At 42.3% G+C, this 21,667-nt stretch overlaps 1 protein-coding gene across 3 annotated transcripts in view; it reads right to left on the bottom strand.

Annotated features, from left to right (window-relative positions):
* LOC121578310 (mitogen-activated protein kinase kinase kinase 12-like) overlaps positions 1-21,008 on the bottom strand; it is a 64,673-nt gene extending 43,665 nt beyond the window's left edge. For all 3 annotated transcript variants that reach the window (XM_041892600.2, XM_041892602.2, XM_041892601.2), the window contains exons 1-2: positions 20,535-21,008; positions 4,892-5,480 (exon numbers count right to left, since the gene is read on the bottom strand). In XM_041892600.2, the coding sequence (XP_041748534.2) occupies positions 4,892-5,402 (511 nt within the window). In that variant the 5' untranslated portion in view covers positions 5,403-5,480; positions 20,535-21,008. The remainder of the gene's footprint in view (positions 1-4,891; positions 5,481-20,534) is intronic.
* Between the last annotated feature and the right edge of the window lie 659 nt (positions 21,009-21,667).

The following is a 21,667-nucleotide window of genomic DNA, read 5'->3' as shown; positions in this document are numbered from 1 at the left end:
ATGGGATCAAATACTTTTTTTCCCTCACTGTAAGTGCTGTTATTGTGAAGTGGAAGCATCTATGAGCAACAATGGCTCAACCGCGAATGGTAGGCCACAAAAGCTCACAGAACGGGACCGCCGATTGCTGAAGCACATAGCGGGGGTTAGATCAGCTTTAATATTGCAGATAGATTGTAGTGTAGATCAATGCATCACTTTCGATCCCCCATTTCGTTTTTTGAAAAAATATATAAAATAAATAAATATGCCATTTAGCAGACGCTTTTATCCAAAGCGACTTACAGTCATGCGTGCATACATTTTTGTGTATGGGTGGTCCCGGGGATCGAACCCACTACCTTGGCGTTACAAGCGCCGTGCTCTACCAGCTGAGCTACAGAGGAATATATATATGGACAGTACCAAAACAAATTATCTAATGATTCTGTCTCTTCGCAGCAAACTCTGCAGAGCTGGGAAGGTTGTATCCCCCATATAAATAACATTCTATTGGTTGCAAGAATTTTGTATAATATTGTAAATTGAAAAATTCAAAGTTTTGAATCCTGTGTCGTTTTGCGTATCAGTTCATAAACCCTGTGCCATGGAATTGGTACGTCAGAAATCTCTTCCCAACTATTTTGCAATCTATATGGCACAGCTGTCCATTTTTTGGTCCTTAAATGAAACTGGTATACTTTTTTATTTATCCGAATTTTCTTTAACCAATGATAGTCGTTAATGTAGGGCCGACAGATAAGTTCCTTACTTTTTCCCCCTTCCACTTTCCTCTTGCATTTTTGCGGTAATGCTGCAATTAGTTGGTTGTAATTTTGCGTAGAGCAGACATTTCCATATGTTTTTGTTAGCTGCATGTGCAACATAACTCCACCAGTCCTACCTATGATATAATTTACGAAAATTATGCCTTTTTTTAATCAATTAGTATATTTGAGTTTAACCACAATATTTGTTGCATTATTTGTTCTGTCCTTTCTGGTTGATGAAATTGAAATTGCAACCAACTTTCTATGACTTGTTTTAAAAATAGCAATTTTTGGGAGATAACTGAAAGTGAGAGGTTGTAATCTGAATAAAGGGATGAAGGCCATTCTTGAACACAGGGTGAGACATTCTTACTAATTTGCTGGAGAACCAGTTCAGATTTAAGTATAACTTTTGTATGACTGAAGCCTTTAGTGAGAGGTCTAATGCTTTAATATTTAAAAATGTATACTCTCCGAATTCATATTCATTATATAAATAGGCCCATTTAATTTTGTCTGGCTTGGCGTTCCAAATTAAATGGAATATTTTTTTCTCATATAATTTAAAAAACGGTTCGCTATGTGTAGGCAAGACCACAAGCAAATAGGTAAACTGGGATATTACTAAAGAGTTAATCAGGGTGATATTTCCACAAATAGACAGGTATTTACCTTTCCATGGTAGCAAGATCTTATCTATTTTTGCTAACTTTCTATAAACATTTATTGGAGTGAGATCATTTCTTTCTTTCGGGATATGTATACCGAGTATATCCACATCACCATCAGACCATTTTATTGGTAAACTACACAGTAATGTAAAAGTTGTATTTTTTAGTGATCCAATACGTAATATAGTACATTTATCATAATTTGGTTGTAATCCAGAGAGGTTAGAAAAATTATCTAGATCCTCTACGTGGCTGTGGAGGGACCCACGTTTTGGATTTAAAAGAAAACATGAATCATCAGCGTACCACACCTTTGTTTTTAAGCCCTGGATTTCTAATCCCTTGATATTATTGTTGGATCTGATTTTAATATGGCCATAATAAATAGATATGCCGATAGTGGACATCCTTGTTCTAGTCCTCTTGACAGTTTAAAACTTTCTGAGAAGTAGCCAATATTTGCAATTTTACACCCAGGGTTACTATACATGATTTTAACCCATTTTATAAGAGATTCTCCAAAATTGAAATGTTCCAGGCATTTATATATAAACTCCAGTCGTACTTTATCAAAAGCCTTTTCAAAGTCAGCTATTAATAGCAGGCCTGGTTTCCCAGATTTTTCATAGTGTTCTATTGTTTCCAGTACTTGCCTTATATTATCTCCAATGTATTGTCCATGTATAAAACCTGTCTGATTAGAATGAATATTGTGCGACAATTCCTTTTAATTCTATGCGTTATAGATTTTGCTAGATGTTTTGCATCGCAACACTGAAGTGTAAGGGGCCTCCAATTTTTTTAATGGACTGGATCTTTATATTTCCCACTTGTATCCTGTTTCAGTAATAATGAAATCAGCCCCTCTTGTTGAGAGTCTGATAATCTACCATTTACATAGGAGTTGTTAAAACATGCTAATAACGGTCCTCTGAGTATATCAAAAAAGGTTTGGTATACCTCAACTGGTATGCCATCCAGCCCTGGAGTTTTCCCGGACTTAAAGGATTTAATTGCATCAAGAAGTTCCTCCTCTGTAATTTCGCCTTCACATTAGTCTTTCTGTATGGTTGTTAATTTTACAATATGAATAGAAACAAAATCCATATAATTAGCTTCGGTTAAAGGAGATGGAATGAGAATGCCAAGAGTGTTCAAAGCTGTCATCAAGGCAAATGGTGGCTATTTGAAGAATCTCAAATATAAAATATATTTTGATTTGTTTAACACTTTTTTGGTTACTGCATGATTCCATATGTGTTATTTCATAGTTTTGATGTCTTCACTATTATTCTACAAAGTAGAAAATAGTAAAAATAAAGAAACACCCTTGAACGAGTAGTGTATATATTTTCAAAGAAGCGTGGATCATCATTATTTGGTCAGTAAAGGTTAATGAGCCATATCTGTTTATGGTCCAATAAAATTTTTGAAATCATCTATTTACCTTGCGGATCTGTTTGGACAATTTGCACATTCGGATCAAAATTACTGTTAATTAATATCATCACCCCTTTCGAGTTTCTTTCCCATGGGAAAAGTATATTTCGCCCCCCAGTCCTTTTTCCACACAAAAAATTGTTGAATGAGTTTCCTGTAAACAATAGATATTATATTCCTTCTCTTTTAGCAAGGTAAATATTGTTCTTCTTTTCTTATTATCTGCTAAGCCATTACAATTATAACTGGCTATACTTATTTCACCTAATACCTATTTATCATACTATATGTTTGTAAATGTACCATTAAAAAGTACCATTGTGATTGAGTGTCCATATAGCTGTACAATGATATTTGCATTGCTACTAAGTAACCCTCCAATTGTTCTCCACTATTCCACCCGCTAAATCCCCCATCCCAAGTTGGGCCGTCTTCCCAGTGACCGGCAGACCACTCCCGTCCCCCCGGATCCCTAGGCCCCCCGAGGGGCCAGGACCCATCCTTCGAAAACAGCACACAGTGCCACCCACAGAACAGAAGCAGATCATCCGCTAAAAGTATTTCCAATGCTTAAAAATCGTCTGTCCTCGGTTGCAACACTTACTACTGAGTTCCAAGCTGCCTCTGGAAGCATTGTCCGCACAATAACTGTTAGTTGGGAGCTTCATGAAATGGGTTTCCATGGCCGAGCAGCTGCACACAAGCCTAAGATCACCATGCGCGATGCCAAGCGTCACCTGGAGTGGTGTAAAGCTCGTCGCCATTGGACTCTGGAGCAGTGGAAATGCGTTCTCTGGAATGATGAATCACGCTTCACCATCTGGCAGTCCGACGGACTAATCTGGGTTTGGCGGATGCCAGGAGAATGCTACCTGCCCCAATGCATAGTGCCGACTGTAAAGTTTGTGGAAGAGGAATAATGGTCTGGGGCTGTTTTTCAAGGTTCGGGCTAGGCCCCTTAGTTCCAGTGAAGGGAAATCTTAACGCTACAGCATTCAACATGATTCTGTACAGTTTGGGGAAGGCCCTTTCTTGTTTCAGCATGACAATGCCCATGTGCACAAAGTGAGGTCCATTCGGAAATGGTTTGTTGAGATCGGTGTGGAAGAACTTGACTGGCCTGCACAGAGCCCTGACCTCAACCTCACGAACACCTTTGGGATGAATTGGAATGCTGACTGCGAGCCAGGCCTAATCGTCCAAAATCAGTGCCCGACCTCACTAATGCTCTTGTGGCTGAATGGAAGCAAGTCCCCTCATTCCAACATCTAGTGGAAAGCCTTTCCAGAAGAGTGGAGGCTGTTATTGCAGCAAAGGAGGGCCCAACTCTATATTAATGCCCATGATTTTGGAATGAGATGTTTAACGAGCAGGGGTCCACATACTTTTGTTGTGTATCAACGCTTTCATCCATACTTAAAGAGATTCTTCAGTACTTTTGTATTCTTTTTAGCCAGTAGTTCTGAAAGTAATGCTCACGAGCCAAAAGTGATCCCTGAAAATTGTGTACTACGTCACATATGTGCAGATATGTGCACCACATCATTGCACTCTCTCGCTCACTCTACTGTGTGTGCATCTTGCTAGCTGTCACTCAAATGGCAAGGGGCTAAAGCTCATTGGCTGGAACTCGAATTGCTAGGGGGCTGGCCCACTTGGGGGAAAATGTAGGGAAAATGGTGCCGCACTGCTTCCAGTAAACAGTCGCTTTCAAACTAGGGATTTCGTGGCTAGCTGAGGTAAGCCAGTAATTCTGCTCATAGATTATGCATGTATGAACTACTCATTGACACATCCAGCCCAAAGCGGTAGGTTGAAAAAATGTTTACTAGTCGCCACAATTCCAGAGCATGTCTTTAAAAGCAAGCATTTTCTGAAAAGGCATACCAAAAAGCTATCATTACATCTGTTCAAATTGTGATCACACACAATAGTGTGCAAGAAGGGTCAATATTTGTATTGTTTCCTGGTCAAGTCATGTGGTCAGGAGAAGCTCCTGACCCTAACTACAATCCCTATCTCTCTTCTTACCTTCCAAATTGTGTTTGTGTTCGGTGGAGTAGGCCTTGCCGATCATGGTCCAGACTGGCTTTAGACACCCAAACAGTCCCTCCAGAAACCCTCCACTTCCTCCCGACAGCAGTCTCACATCATCAGCCTTGCTCCGGACTGCCCCTCCCTCTGCGTCCTGGCCCTCTCCCTCTGTCCTCCCCCCTCCTTCCCCATTCTCATGGAGTTTCAGCACGCTGTTGGCAAAGTACTCCTGCTGTTCTTCGCTCGGCGTGGGGCTGTGTCCCCCGCAGGTGTGTTCTTCATTATGGCCACCTCTTCCACCTCCCCCGCCCTCAGGCACCGGAGCACCCCCGGTGTCGATGGATAGTACATTCCGCAGGACACACTGGGTGGGGGTCAGGTCCATCTCAGGGGTGCAGGCGGGGGACTCTTCCAGCCGTCCCCGGAAGGGAGGGGTGTGTTCTGAGAGGGGGGTGTTGAACTCGGAGAGAGAGGGGGACGGGACGCGCGTCTCGGTGATGCAGGCCATGTGGAGCTGTGGTCATGAGATCCTTAAGAACCCCGGGACTTGTGTCTGGCTGACTGGTGGTCAGAGAGGAAGGTTGGCCTGTAGGAGGAGAAAGGATAGTTATCATTATAGATAACTACAGTTTGCCTTCTATCAGTAGCAACCTTGGAACGACGTATGTATTACACTATATACTTGTAACGGGGACACTGAAGTCAGAGTCTGCATCAGGATTTTGGGGTTACCATGTCAACGCTTGTTCCTGATATGCCTAGCCTCCAATAAGTAGTAGACCCCATGACAATAATAACAGAAGCTGGGCATATACGGGCTAGTCACCACTAACCAAAGAATAAAGATGATGCGTGTCTTTTCATATTTGAAATTCTTAGAAGAGTATTCAGTCATTGCTCAAATACAAACAGAGAGTGTGTAGGCTGACAATAAAATTGGAGGGAATGTCTCTTGTCTTAGCGTTGTGCACAGTCCTTTTGTTTTCTCTGATATCCTCCTACTCCATCTCTGGGAGATCAGTGCAACTTGTGTTAATATATCAGTGCTATGTTAATAGGATAGCAGTTCTTGTGGTGCTGTTAGTAATGAGAGAAAAGAGTGAGTGGCTGCTCTACAAAGCTTGTCAGGTCCCCAAGGACAGACATCCCCCACAACAGATCCAGGAGAATATGATTAGATTTTCCTCTCTGACTTCCGGGCTGTTTTTATTACTAATGATGATAGAGTATTAGGACAATACTGTAGTGACATATTCGTATAACAACATTCCCTTGGTAAATTAGCTGTTCAACAAAATAATGAAAGCCAATCTGGATATCAAGGTAAAGATCTGATAACTAGGCTTAGTAATAAAACACACCTCTCATCACAAAATGATTTGCACAGATAATTCCAGGAGGATATTAATATTAAGTCTCATGGTTCTGCTCGCCTGAGTTAGAATACCTCATGATAAGCTGTAGACCATACTATTTATATTTTTCGTAGCTGTCTATTTACCACCACAAACCGACGCTGGCACTAAGACAGCACTCAACGAGCTGTATAGGGCCATAAGCAAACAAGAAAATGTTTAAGTGTTGTTGTCCATTAGTTCACTCCAATTAGTGGAGGGGTGGTAGGGTTAGGGGAAAATAATCAAGGAAAATATATATTAAAAAGATATACAGTGCATTCAGAAAGTATTCAGACCCCTTTCCACATTTTGTTACGTTACAGCATTATTCTAAAATTGATTAAATCAAATCAAATCCTCATTAATCTACACACAATACCCCATAATGACAAAGCGAAAACAGGTTTTTAGAAATGTTTGCAAATTTATAAAATATGAAAAACAGAAATACCTTATAAGCATTCAGACCCATTGCTATAAGACTCTAAATTTAGCTCAGGTGCATCCTGTTTCCATTTATCATCCTTTTTTTTTTTTTACCTTTATTTTACCAGGTAAGCCAGTTGAGAACAAGTTCTCATGTACAACTGCGACCTGGCCAAGATAAAGCAAAGCAGTGCGATAAAAACAACAACACAGAGTTACATATGGGGTAAAACAAAACATAAAGTCAAAAATACCACAGAAAATATATATACAGTGTGTGCGAATGTAGTAAGTTATGGAGGTAAGGCAATAAATAGGCCATTGTGCAAAATAATTACAATTAGTATTAACAGTGAAATTAATAGATGTGCAAGAGATGATGTGCAAATAGAGATACTGGGGTGCAAATGAGCAAAATAAATAACAATATGGGGATGAGGTAGTTGAGTGGGCTAATTTCAAAAGGGCTGTGTACAGGTGCAGTGATCGGTAAGGTGCTCTGACAACTGATGCTTAAAGTTAGTGAGGGAGATAAGAGTCTCCAGCTTCAGAGATTTTTGCAGTTCGTTCCAGTCATTGGCAGCAGAGAACTGGAAGGAATGGCGGCCAAAGGAGGTGTTGGCTTTGGGGATGACCAGTGAGATATTCCTGCTGGAATGCATACTACGGGTGGGTGTTGCTATGGTGACCAATGATCTAAGATAAGGCGGAGATTTGCCTAGCAGTGATTTATAGATGGCCTGGAGCCAGTGGGTTTGGCGACAAATATGTAGTGAGGACCAGCCAACAAGAGCGTACAGGTCACAGTGGTGGGTAGTATATGGGGCTTGGTGACAAAACGGATGGCACTGTGATAGACTACATCCAATTTGCTGAGTAGAGTGTTGGAGGCTATTTTGTAAATGACATCGCGGAAGTCAAGGATCGGTAGGATAGTCAGTTTTACGAGGGCATGTTTGGCAGCATGAGTGAAGGAGGCTTTGTTGCGAAATAGGAAGCCAATTCTAGATTTAACTTTGGATTGGAGATGCTTAATGTGAGTCTGGAAGGAGAGTTTACAGTCTAACCAGACACCTAGGTATTTGTAGTTGTCCACATACTCTAGGTCAGACCCGTCGAGGGTAGTGATTCTAGTCGGGTGGGCGGGTGCCAGCAGCGTTTGATTGAAGAGCATGCATTTAGTTTTACTAGTGTTTAAGAGCAGTTGGAGGCTACGGAAGGAGTGTTGTATGGCATTGAAGCTCGTTTGGAGGTTTGTTAACACAGTGTCCAATGAAGGGCCAGATGTATACAAAATGGTGTCGTCTGCGTAGAGGTGGATCTGAGAGTCACCAGCAGCAAGAGCGACATCATTGATATACACAGAGAAAAGAGTCGGCCCAAGAATTGAACCCTGTGGCACCCCCATAGAGACTGCCAGAGGTCCAGACAACAGGACCTCCGATTTGACACATTGAACTCTATCTGAGAAGTAGGTGGTGAACCAGGCGAGGCAGTCATTTGAGAAACCAAGGCTATTTAGTCTGCCAATAAGAATGCGGTGGTTGACAGAGTCGAAAGCCTTGGCCAGGTCGATGAAGACGGCTGCACAGTACTGTCTATTATCGATCGCGGTTATAATATCGTTTAGGACCTTGAGCGTGGTTGAGGTGCACCCATGACCAGCTCGGAAACCGGATTGCATAGATGTTTCTACCTGTGGTAAATTCAATTGATTGGACATGATTTGGAAATGCACATAACTGTCTATATAAGGCAAAAACCAAGCCATGAGGTCGAAGGAATTGTCCGTAGAGCTCCAAGACAGCATTGTGTCAAGGCACAGATCTGGGAAAGGGTATCCAAACAATTTCTGCAGCATTGAAGGTCCCCAAGAACACAGTGGCCTCCATCATTCTTAAATGGAAGAAGTTTGGAAACACCAAGACTCTTCCTAGAGCGTGTCACCCGGCCAAACTGAGCAATCGGGGGAGAAGGTCCTTGGTCACTCTGACAGAGCTCTAGAGTTCCTCTGTGGAGATGGGAGAACCTTCCAGAAGGACAACCATCTCTGCAGCACTCCACCAATCAGGCCTTTATGGTAGAGTGGCCAGATGGAAGCCACTCCTCAGTAAAAGGCACATGATAGCTCGCTTGGAGTTTGTCAAAAGGCACCTAAAGACTCTCAGACCACCATGAGAAACAAGATTCTCTGGTTTGATGAAACCAAGATTGAACTATTTGGTATGAATGCCAAGCGTCACTTCTAGAGGAAACCTGGCACCATCCTTACGGTGAAGCATGGTGGTGGCAGCATCATTCTGTGGGGATGTTTTTCAGCGGCAGGGACTAGGATACTAGTCAGGATGGAGGCAAAGACGAATGGAGCAAAGTACAGAGAGATCCTAGATGAAAACCTGCTCCAGAGTGCTCAGGACCTCAGACTGGGGCAAAGGTTCACCTTCCAACAGGACAACGACCCTAAGCATATAGCCAAGACAACGCAGGAGTGGCTTCGAGACAAGTCTCTGAATGGCTTTGAGTATCCCAGCCAGAGCCTGGACTTGACCCCGTTTTAACATCTCTGGAGAGACCTGAAAATAGCTGTGCAGCAACTCTCCCCACCCAACCTGACAGAGCTTGAGAGGATCTGCAGAGAAGAATGGGAGAAACTCCCCAAACACAGGTGTGCCAAGCTTGTAGCGTCATACCCAAGAAAACTCAAGGCTGTAATCGCTGCCAAAAGTGCTTCAACCAAGTACTGAGTAAAGGGTCTGAATACTTATGTAAATATAACACCTTTTTTTAAAAACATTTTTATTTTATTTTTTATAAATTAGCAACAATTTCTAAATTCCATGTTTTTGCTTGGTCATTATGGGGTATTGTGTGTATATTGATGAGGGGAAAAAACTATTTAATCAATTTTAGAATAAGGCTGTAACCTACCAGAATGTGGAAAAAGTCAAGGGGTCTGAATACTTTCCGAAGGCACTTTATATATGTGTGTGTGTGTGTGTGTGTGTGTGTGTGTGTGTGTGTGGTGTATGTGTGTGTGTGTGTGTGTGTATGTGTGTGTATATACAGTTGAAGTCGGAAATTTACATACACCTTAGCTAAATACATTTAAACTCAGCTTTTCACAATTACTGACATTTAATCCTAGTAAAAAGTCCCTGTCTTAGGTCAGTTAGGATCACAACTTTATTTTAAGAATGTGAAATGTCAGAATAATAGCAGATAGAATGATTTATTTAAGCTTTTATTTCTTTCATCAAATTCCCAGTGGATCAGAAGTTTACATACACTCAATTAGTATTTGGTAGCATTGCCTTTAAATTGTTTAACTTCGGTTGAACGTTTCGGGTAGCCTTCCACAAGCTTCCCACAATAAGTTGGGTGAATTTTGGCCCATTCCTCCTGACAGAGCTGGTGTAACTGAGTCAGGTTTGTAGGCCTCCTTGCTCGCACACACTTTTTCAGTTCTGCCCACAAATGTTCTATAGGATGAGGTCAGAGCTTTGTGATGGCAACTCCAATACCTTGACTGTGTTGTCCTTAAGCCATTTTGCCACAACCTTGGAAGTATGCTTGGGGTCATTGTCCATTTGGAAGACCCATTTGCGACCAAGCTTTAACTTCCTGACTGAATACTTGAGATGTTGCTTCAATATATCCACATAATTTTCTTTCCTCATGATGCCATCTATTTTGTGAAGTGCACCAGTCCCTCCTGCAGCAAAGCACGCCCACAGCATGATGCTGCCAACCCCCGTGCTTCACGGTTGGGATGGTTTTCTATGGCTTGCAAGCATCCCCCTTTTTCCTCCAAACATAACGATGGTCATTATGGCCAAACAGTTCTATTTTTGTTTAATCAGACCAGAGGACATTTCTCCAAAAAGTATGATCTTTGTCCCATGTGCAGTTGCAAACCGTAGTCTGTCTTTTTTATGGCGGTTTTGGATTAGTGGCTTCTTCCTTGCTGAGCGGCCTTTCAGGTTATATTGATATAGGACTTGTTTTACTGTGGATATAGATATTTTTGTACCTGTTTCCTCCAGCATCTTCACAAGGTCCTTTGCTGTTGTTCTGGGATTGATTTGCACTTTTCGCAACAAAGTACGTTCATCTCTAGGAGACAGAACGCGTCTCCTTCCTAAGCGGTATGACGGCTGCGTGGTACCATGGTGTTTATAGTTGCGTACTATTGTTTGTACAGATGAACGTGGTACCTTCAGGCGTTTGTAAATTGCTCCCAAGGATGAAGCAGACTTGTGGAGGTCTACAATTCTTTTTCTGAGGTCTTGGCTGATTTCTTTTGATTTTCCCATGATGTCAAGTAAAGAGGCAATGGGTTTGAAGGTAGGCCTTTAAATACATCCACAGGTACACCTCCAATTGACACAAATTATGTAAATTAGCTTATCAGAAGTTTCTAAAGCCATGACATCATTTCCTGGAATTTTCCAAGATGTTTAAAGGCACAGTCAACTTAATGTATGTAAACTTCTGACCCACTGGAATTGTGATACAGTGAATTCTAAGTTAAATAATCTGTCTGTAAACAATTGTTGGAAAAATTACTTGTGTCATGCACAAAGTAGATGTCCTAACCGACTTGCCAAAACTATAGTTTGTTAACAAGACATTTGTGGAGTGGTTGAAAAAAGAGTTTTAATGACTCCAACCTAAGTGTATGTAAACTTCTGACTTCAACTGTATACAGTACCATTCAAAGGTTTGAACACACCTACTCATTCAACAGTTTTCAACAGTCTTGAAGGAGTTCCCACATATGCTGAGCACTTGTTGGCTGCTTTTCAGTCACTCTGGGGTCCAACTCATCCCATCCCAAACCATCTCAATTGGGTTGAGGTCAGATGATTGTGGAGGCCAGGTCATCTGTTGCAGAACTCCATCGCTCTCCTTCTTGGTCAAATAGCCCTTACAGAGGCTGGAGGTGTGTTGGGTCATTGTCCTGTTGAAAAACAAATGATAGTCCCACTAAGATCAAACCAGATGGGATGGCGTATCGCTGCAGAATGCTGTGGTAGCCATGCTGGGTAAGTGTGCCTTGAATTCTAAATAAATCACTGACAGTGTCCTAGCAAAGCACCCCCACATCATCACACCTCCTCCTCCATGCTTCATGGTGGGAACCACACATGCGGAGATCATCTGTTCACCTACTCTGCGTCTCACAAAGACACGGTGGTTGTAACCAAATATCTCAAATTTGGACTCATCAGACCAAAGGACAGATTTTAACCGGTCTAATGTCCATTGCTCGTGTTTCTTGGACCAAGCAAGTCTCTTCTTATGATTGGTATCCTTTAGTAGTGGTTTCTTTGCAGCAATTCAACCATCAAGGCGTGATTCGCGCAGTCTCCTCTGTACAGTTGATGTTGAGATGTGTCTGTTACTTGAACTCTGTGAAGCATTTATTTGGGCTGCAATCTGAGGTGCAGTTAACTGTAATGAACTTATCCTCTGCAGCAGAGGTAACTCTGGGTCTTCCTTTCCTGTGGGTCTTCCTTTCCTGTGGCGGTCCTCATGAGAGCCAGTTTCATCATAGCGGTTGATGGTTTTTGCGACTGCACTTGAAGAAACTTTAGAAAGTTCTTGACATTTTCTGTATTGACTCACCTTCATGTCTTAAAGTAATGATGGACTGTCGTTTCTCTTTGCTTATTTGAGCTGTTCTTGCCATAATATGGACTTGGTATTTTACCAAATAGGGCTATCTTCTGTATACCACCCCTACCTTGTCACAACAGAACTGATTGGCTCAAACACATTAAGAAGGAAAGAAATTGCACAAATTAACTTTTAACAAGGCACACCTGTTAATTGAAATGCATTCCAGGTGACTACCTCATTTAGATGGTTGAGAGAATGCCAAGAGTGTGCAACGCTGTCATCAAGGCAAAGGGTGGCTACTTTGAGGAATCTCAAGTATAAAATATACACTACCGTTCAAAAGTTTGGGGTCACTTAGAAAAGTCTTTGTTTTCGACAGAAAAGCCATTTTTTTGTCCATTAAAATAACATCAAACTGATCAGAAATACAGTGTAGACATTGTTAATGCTGTAAATTGCTATTGTAGCTGGAAACGGCTGATTTTTAATTGAATATCTACATAGGTGTACAGAGGCCCATTATCAGCAACCGTCATTCCTGTGTTCCAATACCACGTTGTGTTTGCTAATCCAAGTTTATCATTTTAAAAGGCTAATTGATCATTAGAAAACCCTTTTGCAATTATGTTAGCACAGCTGAAAACTGTTGTGCTGATTAAAGAAGCAATAAAACTGGCCTTCTTGAGACTAGTTGAGTATCCGGAGCATCAGGGATGCTGACCTTCGGAGTTGCAAAGAAAAAGCAATATCTCAGACTGGCCAATAAAAATAAAAGATTAAGATGGGCAAAAGAACACAGACACTGGACTTTTTCTTTGCAACTCTGCCTAGAAGGTCAGCATCCCGGAGTCGCCTCTTCACTGCTGACTTTGAGACTGGTGTTTTGCGGGTACTGTTTAATGAAGCTGCCAGTTGAGGACCTGTGAGGCATCTGTTTCTCAAACTAGACACTCTAATGCATTTGTCCTCTTGCTCAGTTGTGCACCGGGGCCTCCCACTCCTCTTTCTATTCTGGTTAGAGCCAGTTTGCGCTGTTCTGTGAAGGGAGTAGTACACAGCATTGTATGAGATCTTCAGTTTCTTGGCAATTTCTCGCATGGAATAGCCTTCATTTCTCAGAACAAGAATAGACTGACAAGTTTCAGAAGGAAGTTCTTTGTTTCTGGTCATTTTGAGCCTGTAATTGAACCCACAATTGCTGAAGCTACAGATACTCAACTAGTCTCAAGAAGGCCAGTTGTATTGCTTCTTTAATCAGCACAACAGTTTTCAGCTGTGCTAACATAATTGCAAAAGGGTTTTCTAATGATCAATTAGCCTTTTAAAATGATAAACTTGGATTAGCAAACGCAACGTGCCATTGGAACACAGGACTGATGGTTGCTGATAATGGGCCTCTGTACGCCTATGTAGATATTCCATTAAAAATCTACCGTTTCCAGCTACAATAGCCATTTACAACATTAACAATGTCTACACTGTATTTCTGATCAATTTGATGTTATTTTAATGGTCAAAAAATTGCTTTTCTTTGAAAACAAGGACATTTCTAAGTGACCCCAAACTTTGAACGGTAGTATATTTGAATTTGTTTAACACTTTTTTGGTTACTACATGATTCCATATGTGTTATTTCATAGTTTTTATGTCTTCACTATTATATATATATATATATATATATATATATATATATATATATATATATTGTACAGTGGGGAGAACAAGTATTTGATACACTGCCGATTTTGCAGGTTTTCCTACTTACAAAGCATGTACAGGTCTGTAATTTTTATCATAGGTACACTTCAACTGTGAGAAACAGAATCTAAAACAAAAATCCAGAAAATCACATTGTATGATTTTTAAGTAATTAATTTGCATTTTATTGCATGACATAAGTATTTGATACATCAGAAAAGCAGAACTTAATAGTTGGTACAGAAACCTTTGTTTGCAATTACAGAGATCATACGTTTCCTGTAGGTCTTGACCAGGTTTGCACACACTGCTGCAGGGATTTTGGCCCACTCCTCCATACAGACATTCTCCAGATCCTTCAAGTTTCGGGGCTGTCGCTGGGCAATACGCACTTTCAGCTCCCTCCAAAGATTTTCTATTGGGTTCAGGTCTGGAAACTGGCTAGGCCACTCCAGGACCTTGAGATGCTTCTTACAGAGCCACTCCTTAGTTGCCCTGGCTGTGTGTTGTCATGCTGGAAGACCCAGCCACGACCCATCTTCAATGCTCTTACTGAGGGAAGGAGGTTGTTGGCCAGGATCTCGTGATACATGGCCCCATCCATCCTCCCCTCAATACGGTGCAGTCGTAATGTCCCCTTTGCAGAACAGCATCCCCATAGAATTATGTTTCCACCTCCATGCTTCACGGTTGGGATGGTGTTCTTGGGGTTGTACTCATCCTTCTTCTTCCTCCAAACACGGCGAGTCGAGTTTAGACCAAAAAGCTCTATTTTTGTCTCATCAGACCACATGACCTTCTCCCATTCCTCCTCTGGATCATCCAGATGGTCATTGGCAAACTTCAGACGGGCCTGGACATGCGCTGGCTTGAGCAGGGGGACCTTGCGTGCGCTGCAGGATTTTAATCTATGACGGCGTAGTGTGTTACTAATGGTTTTCTTTGAGACTGTGGTCCCAGCTCTCTTCAGGTCATTGACCAGGTCCTGCCGTGTAGTTCTGGGCTGATCCCTCACCTTCCTCATGATCATTGATGCCCCATGAGGTGAGATCTTGCATGGAGCCCCAGACCGAGGGTGATTGACCGTCATCTTGAACTTCTTCTATTTTCTAATAATTGCGCCAACAGTTGTTGCCTTCTCACCAAGCTGCTTGCCTATTGTCCTGTAGCCCATCCCAGCCTTGTGCAGGTCTACAATTTTATCCCTGATGTCCTTACACAGCTCTCTGGTCTTGGCCATTGTGGAGAGGTTGGAGTCTGTTTGATTGAGTGTGTGGACAGGTGTCTTTTATACAGGTAACAAGTTTAAACAAGTGCAGTTAATACAGGTAATGAGTGGAGAACAGGAGGGCTTCTTAAAGAAAAACTAACAGGTCTGTGAGAGCCGGAATTCTTACTGGTTGGTAGGTGATCAAATACTCATCTCATGCAATAGAATGCAAATTAATTACTTAAAAATCATACAATGTTTTTTTCAGGATTTTTGTTTTAAATTCCGTCTCTCACAGTTGAAGTGTACCTATGATAAAAATTACAGACCTCTACATGCTTTGTAAGAAGGAAAACCTGCAAAATCGGCAGTGTATCAAATACTTGTTCTCCCCACTGTATATATTTACCGAAAAGTATATGACGAACTGGAAATGATACAGAAAATTGCATTGATGGAAGCTGATCTACCAACTAAGAAATAAATTATAAAAATTACAACAAAATGCTCATCCAGATGCGGTGCTCCTCGTGGCCGGTGGTTTCAATGCAAGAAAACTGATATCCCTTTTACCTACTTTCTTCCAGTATGTCATCTGTGCAACTAGAGGGAAAAAAACTCTAGATCACCTTTACTCCACACACAGAGACACAAACAAGCTCTCCCTCGCCCTCCATTTGGCAAATCTGACCATAACTCTATCCTCCTGATTCCTGCTTACAATCAAAAACTCAAACAGGAAGTACAAGTGATGCGCTCAATACGGAAGTGGTCCGATGAAGAGGATGCTAAGTTACAGGACTGTTTCGCTAGCACAGACTGGTATATGTTCCGGGATTCATCTGATGGCATTGAGGAGTTTACCATATCAGTCACCGGCTTCATTAATAAGTGCATTGACGACATCGTCCCCACAGTGACAGTACGTACATATCCCAACTAGAAGCCATGGATTACAGGCAACATCCGCACTGAGCTAAAGGCTAGAGCTGCCGCTTTCAAGGAGCGGGACACTAATCCGGACACTTATAAGAAATCCCGCTACGCCCTCTGATGAACCATCAAACAGGCAAAGTGTCAATAGAGGACTGAGATCGAATCCTTCTACACCGGCTCTGACACTCGTCGGATGTGACGGGGCTTGCAATCTATCACGGATTAAAAAGCGAAACCCAGCCATGAGCTGCCCAGTGACGCGAGCCTACCAGACAAGCTAAATGCCTTCTATGTTCACTTTAAGGCAAGCAACACTGAACCAAGCATGAGAGCACCAGCTGTTCTGGATGACTGTGTGATCATGCTCGCCGTAGCCAATGTAAGACCTTTAAACAGGTTAACATTCACAAACCCGCAGGGCCAGATAGATTACCAGGACTCATACTCAGAGCATGCGTTCACTAACTGGCAAGTGTCTTCACTGACATTTTCAACCTCTCCCTGACCCAGTCTGTAATACCTACATGTTTCAAGCAGACCAACATAGTCCCTGTGCCAAAGAATGCCAAGGCAACCTGTATAAATGTCTACTGCCCCGTAGCACTCACATCTGTAGCCATGAAATGCTTTGAAAGGCTGGTCATGGTTCACATCAACACCATCATCCCAGAAACCCTGGACCCACTCCAATTTGCATACCGCCCAAACAGATCCACAGATGAGACAATCTCTATTGCACTCCACACATCCCTTTCCCACCTGGACAAAAGGAACACCTACATGAAAATGCGGTTCATAGACCACAGCTCAGCGTTCAACACCATAGTGCCCTCCATGCTCATCACTAAGCTGTCCCTGAAACTGAACACCTTCCTCTGCAACTGGATCCTGGACTTCCTGACGGGCCGCCCCCAGGTGGTGTGGGTAGGCAACAACACATCTGCCACACTGACCCTCAACACGGGGGCCCCTCAGGGGCGCGTGCTTAGTCCCTTCCTGTACGCCCTGTTCACCCACGACTGTGTGGCTGCGCACGACTCCAACACCATCATCAAGTTTGCCGATGTACAACGGTGGTGGGCCTGATCACCAATGATGATGAAACAGCCTATAGGGAGACGGTCAAAGACCTGGCAGTGTTGTGCCAGGACAACAACCTCTCCCTCAATGTAAGACAAAGGAGCTTATCATAGACTACAGGAAACAGAGGGCCAAATGCCCCCATTCACATCTAGTGGATCGGGTCGAGAGCTTCAAGTTCCTCTGTGTCCACATTGCTAAGGACCTTTCATGATCCAAACACACCAACACAGTCATGAAGAGGGCACGACAATGTCTCTTCCCCCTCAGGAGGCTGAAAAGATTTGGCATGGGCCCTCAGATCCTCAAAAAGTTATACAGCTGCACCATTGAAACCATCCTGACTGGCTGCATATCCGCATGGTATGGCAACTGCTCAGCATCCGACCACAAGGCACTACAGAGGTTAGTGGGTACTGTACATCACTGGGGCCAAACTCCATCCAGGACCTCTATACCAGGCGGTGTCAGAGGAAGGCCTTAAAATTGTAAAAGACTCCAGCCACCAAAATCACATACTGTTCTCTCTGCTATCGCACGGCAAACGGTACCGGAGCGCTAAGTCTGGGACCAAAAGGCTCCTGAACAGCTTCTACCCCTAAGCCATAAGAATGATAAATAGTTAACTAAATATATTGAACAAAAATATTAACACAACATGTAAAGTGTTGGTCCCATGTTTCATGAGCTGAAATAAAAGATCCCCACATTTTTCTATACACACAAAAAGCTGATTTCTCTCAAATGTTGAACATTTCTCATTTGCCAAGACAGGTGTGGCATATCAAGAAGCTGATTAAACAGCATGACCATTACACAGGTGCACCTTGTGCTGGGGACAATAAAAGGCCACTCTAAAATGTGCAGTTTTGTCACACAACACAATGCCACAGATGTCTCAAGTTTTGAGGGAGCGTGCAATTGGCATGCTGACTGCAGGAATGTTCACCAGAGCTGTTGCCAGATAGTTGAATGTTCATTTCTCTACCATAAGCTGCCTCCAATGTCATTTTAGAGAATTTGGCAGTACGTCCGACCGGCCTCACAGACCACGTGTAACCACGCCAGCCCAGGACCTCCACATCCGGCTTCTAAACCTGTGGGATCGTCTGAGACCAGCCACCCGGACAGCTGATGAAACTGAGGAGTATTTATGTCTGTAATAAAGCCCTTTTTGGGTAAAAACTCATTCTGATTGGCTGGGCCTGGCTCCCCAGTTGGTGGGCCTGGCTCCCAGTTGGTGGGCCTGGTTCCCAAGTGAGTGGGCCTATGCCCCCCCCAGGCCCACCATCCATGGCTGCTGTGCTCCTGCCCAGTCATGTGAAATCCATAGATTATGGCCTAATGAATTTATTTAAATTGACTGATTTCCTCATATGAACTGTAACTCAGTTAAATCGTTGAAATTGTTGCATGTTGTGTTTAATTTTTTTTCAGTATAGCTGACCGGACTATCTGCATTCACACTTTTTGCACTAACTTTTTTTGACTCTATGCACACACACTGGACTCTACCCACACACTCACACATACTTACACTGACTCTCCAACACATACACATATACACACTCACACATAACATGCCCACACAGGCATACTGTCGCCACACACACACTTAAACACTTCCACACTCATCACATACACTGCTGCTATTGCCTATTATCTATCCTGTTGCCTAGTCACTTTACCCCTACCTATATGTACATATCTACCTCAATTTTCTCGTACATCTGCACATCAACTCGGCATTGGTACCCCATGTATATAGCCAAGCTATCATTGCTCATTGTGAATTTACTACTCTTCTTACTATTATTTTCCTATTATTATTATTATTATTATTGTTCGTTTTTTTGTGTTCTGCATTGTTGGGAAGGGCCCGTAAATAAGCATTTCACTCATAGTCTACACCTGTTGTTTACAAAGGATGTGACAATTAAAATTTGATTTTATTTTATTTGAGAATCACATGAGTAAATGACAGAATTATAATTTGGGTGAATCTTGTAAATGAAGCTCCTTTTCACTGACATGTTACCTCCCCTCCTCTGTTCTGAGAGATCCTAAGAGAGAGCCTTGGAATCTGAAGGTCAGTGTCTCAATAATAGGCCTACTCACTCACTCAACATTTCTCTAGGCCTGAATGGCTCAATTACCTGGACACAACCCACTGGGCAAAAACTGGTTGAATCAACGTTGTTTCCACGTCATTTCAACAACAAAAAAATAATGTAATGATGTGGAAAACATCATTTTCTTTTTTAAAGTAATCAATGTAAGTGAATTTCGTATTTTTTCCCAACCAACTTCTAACCTAAATCCAATGAAATGGTGAAATGCTTTGTTGATTTCACGTTGAATTCATGTTAGTTGATAACTAGACATTGAATTGACCTCTGTGCTCAAAGGGAAGCTGCTTCATACCTAACTAGAAACACCTTTGTCCAAGTTAACTTCAGGACCATGGATAGCGCACGTTGTTGCTAAAATTCCTTACCAGTTTACTGTCTAAAGTCACATGCAGTCCTTCCCATTCTCTTGGTATATCCCATGTATGTAAAACTAACTGATAAATAATGGGACCTCTACCCGGCATGCAAAAACCAAATCATCAAAGGCAGGAACACAAAAACAAAATATTCCAGGCACAAACTTGTCCAGCATATTAATTATGTATAGGTCTAACCATGTCCCTGTTTTCATGTGTTCTGTTTACAACTGAAGATACACATTATATTGTGCATCACAACAGTCTCAGCCAGACAGCCATACACATTTACCGTTTTGGATGCTTCAAATTCAGATTTGCTGAATTGGAGGGAGAAACCTGTTCATTGTCTGTCACCTGTCAAATCTTAGAGTAATCATTTCGTGCCACTGATTTTTCTGTTAATGACCCTGTTCCCCTCCGTAACAGCCGCAGCAGCTGCTCGTAGACAAGCGGAGAAAGCCCCCATGCAGTATAGGCTGGGCGGTGCATTGTATCGACCTCCTTAATGGCACCGGTGCATAGCCTACAGCCTCCTATATGGCACCAATTCGCTTCACATCTACGGGACCCATGCGCCAAGTGCATCACAATACAGAGTGGGAGTCTATATACAGAGTGGGAGTCTATATAAATTAGGCTACAACTGATTTATTTACATGGAAATGTGATTTACACGATCTTGGTTCAAATGACATACCATGCCGTGTGCTTAAATAGTGCGTAATTTGCTATCTGTACAAATATCAGCTTATGCATTTGTTTATCATAACGTAGGCCTACCTTTAGCAAATGCAGCAAGCTCAAGTCTCAAACTCCATTGTTGTTAATTGTATAGTTCATATAGGCTGCTATTTATTTAATTTGTTTCCGACTCAGCCGTCTAAACAGTGCAATCATTCTGCTTTCCTCGTTTTGTTTATATAATCAGTGTCAACGCGCGCGACTCGGCATCCACTATTCCTGCACAGACTATTCTAGAATGGGCTCTCGAGCGATGGAAGCGATGGAGAGTCCGTCGTCTGTTTATTTCAACCCGATCCATATAGGCTTAAAGCTAAAATCTCTATCCCGGTCCCGCCGGTGATGCGATCATAGACCTGATATCCCTTTCTTCTGAAGAGATTTTATGTTTGGAGGAGCTGCATGTCCTCCTCTTCAAGCCACTGTAGGTTTTATATTGCAGGAGTGTCTCTCTCACCTGGAGGAGAGAGAGAGTAGAGGGGCATGTGTCACGGCTCGTGAACACGGGCGGCCCGTGTACATTACTGTCAGCACCGCGCGGTGAAACACCGCTTCCCATTCATTTTCAATGGAAGGAAAGCGGTGAGAAGCGGAGTGGGCGGACTATTGGGCGGGGTAAACGTGGCGTTGGAGGCGGAAAAGTTCAGCCTTTCCCAACTTTATGCAAATCTCCAGCAGCGACAGCTGGGCAACATCCAATCATATCGAGTGGTTCCCATGACAAACTGACACTATGAGACCCAACTCTGGAGACTTTCTTCAGCAAAGTTGTCTAGGATGGAAGCAAATGTAAGTAATTATAACTTCAGAAAGAATCATGCAAAAAATGTACATTTGAGAGGAATATGTTAGTTAATGAGACCAACGATTATGCATATTTTTTTGTCATAAAGCTAATCTAGAAAATCGCTTTTTAGCAAGCTAGCTGACTAGCTAACATTAGCCAGCTTGCTAGCCAGCTAGCTTTATGGGCGTTGTGACATTAATGTGAAATTGTAATTCGTGTTGTTTAATGTTTTAGGGACTCCTGAGAAAACAAGCAAACCAGGCTGTCGTCTTGTGAAACAGTGAATGTAAAGAATCTAGCTAGCTAAAGCAGTTACTGCAAATTGAATGAACAATTTTGTAAGCTTGACTTGCTGATATTTGGCATGCAATGCAGCTGAAGTAAC

This window comes from Coregonus clupeaformis, chromosome 12 (assembly GCF_020615455.1).
Source record: "Coregonus clupeaformis isolate EN_2021a chromosome 12, ASM2061545v1, whole genome shotgun sequence".
In the NCBI taxonomy this organism is placed as follows: domain Eukaryota; kingdom Metazoa; phylum Chordata; class Actinopteri; order Salmoniformes; family Salmonidae; genus Coregonus; species Coregonus clupeaformis.
This window is presented reverse-complemented; position numbering and strand designations above follow the sequence as displayed.